The sequence below is a fragment of the Schistosoma haematobium genome, assembly GCF_000699445.3.
Source record: "Schistosoma haematobium chromosome Unknown HiC_scaffold_532, whole genome shotgun sequence".
Lineage (NCBI taxonomy): Eukaryota > Metazoa > Platyhelminthes > Trematoda > Strigeidida > Schistosomatidae > Schistosoma > Schistosoma haematobium.
In genome coordinates, this window is record NW_026137144.1 from 20,353 (window position 1) to 24,146 (window position 3,794).

Below are 3,794 nucleotides of genomic sequence, written 5' to 3' on the forward strand. Positions count from 1 at the left end.
AGGATGGGGTTGTGGAGATTATTAAGTTATTGATTGAGATGATGAATCGATTGATGTTAGATTACCATGGATAACCTAGAAGCACTGGATGGCCGTTTCGTCCTATTGTGAGTCTCCTCAGCAGTGTGAATATACGATCCCTCTCGCGGGATCAAAATTTAACAATCTCATCAACCCCTAAACTGATGATATTTATTCGTTTATTGATTATCATTAATGAATATAAAACTCGAATGAATAATTTTCTCAATGAATCAATCTATATACACACACTACTATTCACGTTTCATATAAACAGTATTTTAGGTCCAGATGAAACACAATTGACTATGAAATCTTTACAAATTGAACAATCAAAACGTAACCATTTGTTATTGACTATCAATCAAAGAAAGGATCATTTATATCCAATGAAATTACATTATGATCAATTACGTGTTCAATTAATGAAAGAAAATGGTCATATTCAAGTGAATAATTTAATTATTCCTAAATCGTAAGTGATAACATTTAAAGAAACAAAACAAACTCTTGATTGATTTCACAGGTTGAAATCATGAGTCGATTGAAGTTAGACCATCATGGAAAACCTGGTAGCACTGGACGGTTGTTTCGACCTTGTCTGGGACTCTTCAGCAGTGTGCGTCCACAATCTCGCCTCCCGCACGAATTAGACTCAGGACCGTCCAGTGCCACCAGGTTTTCCATAGTGGTCTAACTTCAATTGACTCATGATTTCAACCAGTGAAATTTCTAAAATCTCCACATAACTCCTTCTCTATTTATTGTCAATGTTTCAGTTGATCAGTAATCTAATCTATTTGGTAATATCGATTCAAGTTTATTCATCAAAGAACATATTTTTGTATTGTGATATGTGGTACTTATATCGACATAAGTAGTATATAATGATAGTCAAGAATAGAATGTCAGACAGCAAAATGTTAAGAAGATCAAAGAGGAAATAACGGGAACAAAGAGCAATTAGTATGAAAGTGCAAGAACAATCAGGTTTAAAACGATTAAGTGATATTTACAAAAGGAATATCGCGGTAGCTCCAATCGCATTTACCAATTTACATGTACATGTCAAAGCACGTACATTGGAAGAATCGAGAGAAGATTACATGTTTGCATTTCTGAGGATGTTCCAAAGAAATTGAGGCTGAGAAGGACTGCGGCTCCAAACAGTGCAATAGCTCGATGTTCACTTGACACCAGGCATATCATCGATATCTCTTATGCTTTTTAAATTATGCTGAAGCGATCGGGATAAAAAAGAACTAAGACCGCATCTTTGTATTCAAAAAAGAGTTAGTAATAAACATATTACTACCCTGGTAATCCCTTCTGTGTGTATGTGTGTTTATTGTTTTGTTTTGTTGGGTCTTTGGTTGTTAGTTTTATTTTGTTAATGTTTAGTTTCCACTGAATTGATTCTCTTAAATTATGTGAACTCTTCAAATTCTATTCAATCATTACGTGATCCACTTTATCAGTTTTAGTACCATGAATCTTTCATTACTTACTAAAATGATCACAGGATTACAACCATTGAAATTACTGTAATATCTACAAAAACACCTTTCTGATATGAATCAGCATATGCTCACTAATGACTGGTTTCAAGAGGTATTTCTTGGAGTTCTAGTGAGAAGCCGTTACCAGTGAATTTCAATCAGGTCTGTTGTGAGATAGTAACTCACTGATGACGATGGTAGATGTATCGCTGAATTTCGTGGATTGGTTGAAGTTAGACATAAACACCTTTGTATGTCGGCTGGTTCAGTAATCTAGAGGTTAATGGTTCGCGCGCGAGACTGATAGGTCCTGGGTCAGAATCTCTCAAGGTGGGGTCATGGATGCACTTTGCTGAGGAATCCCATTTTAGAATGAGACGGCTATCCAGTACTTCCTGGTTTTCTATGTTGGTATAACTTCAGTTTTTATTTCCATGAATCTTATGTAAACCCTTTATTACTTCTAAAATTTACCACACAATTTATCTTATCTGTCTCTGAACTCCAATCGACTATTTCAGCACCCATTCTTAATTGTTTCCTTGATTCTAACACATAGACATTAATTACAAGGAGGCACAAAATACATATGCGCCACACAAATTTCATTTGATTTGTTGGAGGGCTGTGATACTGCACGGGTGCCCAAACCGAAGCAGATGGTTTTCTTAGAGGGCCACACCTCGAGCCTTCGAGCTGAAGGTTTGATCCACAAAGCAGTGGAGCATCGTAAGGAGATGCAGTCATATGGTAACCATGACCAACAATTGGTTCATACGCCATTTGTTCCTTCAGGTTACTTGAGCCAATGTGCACCATTGATTTGGTTTGTGACCGGTTGAAGAGTTGGACATTCTCTTTTCGTCCTCTCATTTTCGTAAACAACACCTCAACGACGAGAAGGTAGTGAGTGGGACTTTCCTGTCAGAGGCTATATACGCGTGGTCATGTGAGAGCATTTCGAGAGGGAGAGCGGACTCTCCACACTCTCAGCCATATCAGGGCATTTGAGGGCGATTCTAACACCAAATAACATCTGACCTGTTCTCGCACATATATATAGTTATCATTGATAACCAACGTCATTCCAATTCTTTACATTCACTTTTATCAATCGTTCCATACCTATATCTTACCTCTATGTAAAATTCTAATACAAAATTGGTTGTAAGCAGCTGATGATGAGGAACCACGACAACAATAGTGAATTCATAATATTCTACATCCATATTTGTTCTAGCTTCATTTAAAGTCAAGTAGTTGGTGACTACTGAACTTCGACTATATCAGTAGGTATGGTGTACCTGATTTGAAACCACATAATTGATTTTGTATATACCTAGAGATGAGTGAAATGACAGAAATTGTGTTACAACAGCACAGTTGTGGTGATTTTTTCTACTTTACACTAAATATTGAATTAAATGTTATTCGTAATTGGTAATTCTTTTATATTATTTATCAACTTTAGTCTGTACTGCTTTTCGGGTTGGCGGTAATTTTTAGCAAGTTAGTTTTCTACAGGATGGGGTCGCTAACCCCATGCCCAGCATTCCTCTTTTATCCGAACTTGGGACCGACAGTAGCCCTCGGAAGGACTGCAGGCAGAGTTTGAAGTCTACACAGCTTATGTTTACAATTAAGATCATATTGATCTCTTCTTTGATTCCATCAACGTGAACCAATACATATTAAATGATCAGAGTTTTCTATTGATTATCTCTCATCTTAATTGGTTTTGTCCATTCAGGATTATAAATCAACAAACATATCGATGGAATGAATTTTCAAATCCAACAGCGTTGAATAAATCAATACAACTTCGACATATTCGACACATTCATGATCATAACAATGCTATGGATAATGATAATAATAATAATGTGCAATCAGCTGAGAACATTTTATATCAAATCAATGACAATTCTGCAATTGATATGATCACATTCAATACAGATCGTCGTAAATCCAGAATGAGGTATACTTTTTAAATGTATTACTATAGTATGTGCTTATTCACTTAACAGTTGATTCTATGTTAAACCTATCAAAGCGTCCACGTCATCCAATTGAAATACGCGCAAAATCGAAGTTCGCAAAACAACGATGTGTCCACAATGGCGGTTCTTCATTGAATAATACACTAAATTAGTTACAAACCTCAACTTGTGAGGTGTCTGAGGCGTTTAAACACGTCCCTTTGTATAAAATAAAATGGCTTCTTGTAACGGTAACATAAAAAATAGTTACAACGTACGATAGGACAAAGACAAC

The 3,794-nt window shown here is 36.1% G+C and overlaps 1 protein-coding gene across 1 annotated transcript; it reads left to right on the forward strand.

The window, feature by feature from the left end:
* Positions 1–233: 233 nt before the first annotated feature.
* Positions 234–3,511, forward strand: MS3_00011005 (uncharacterized protein; the record flags this gene model as incomplete). Its single annotated transcript, XM_051219412.1, has 2 exons — positions 234–496; positions 3,271–3,511. 2 exons carry the CDS (start codon positions 234–236, stop codon positions 3,509–3,511), a joined length of 504 nt encoding a protein of 167 aa, XP_051063920.1.
* Between the last annotated feature and the right edge of the window lie 283 nt (positions 3,512–3,794).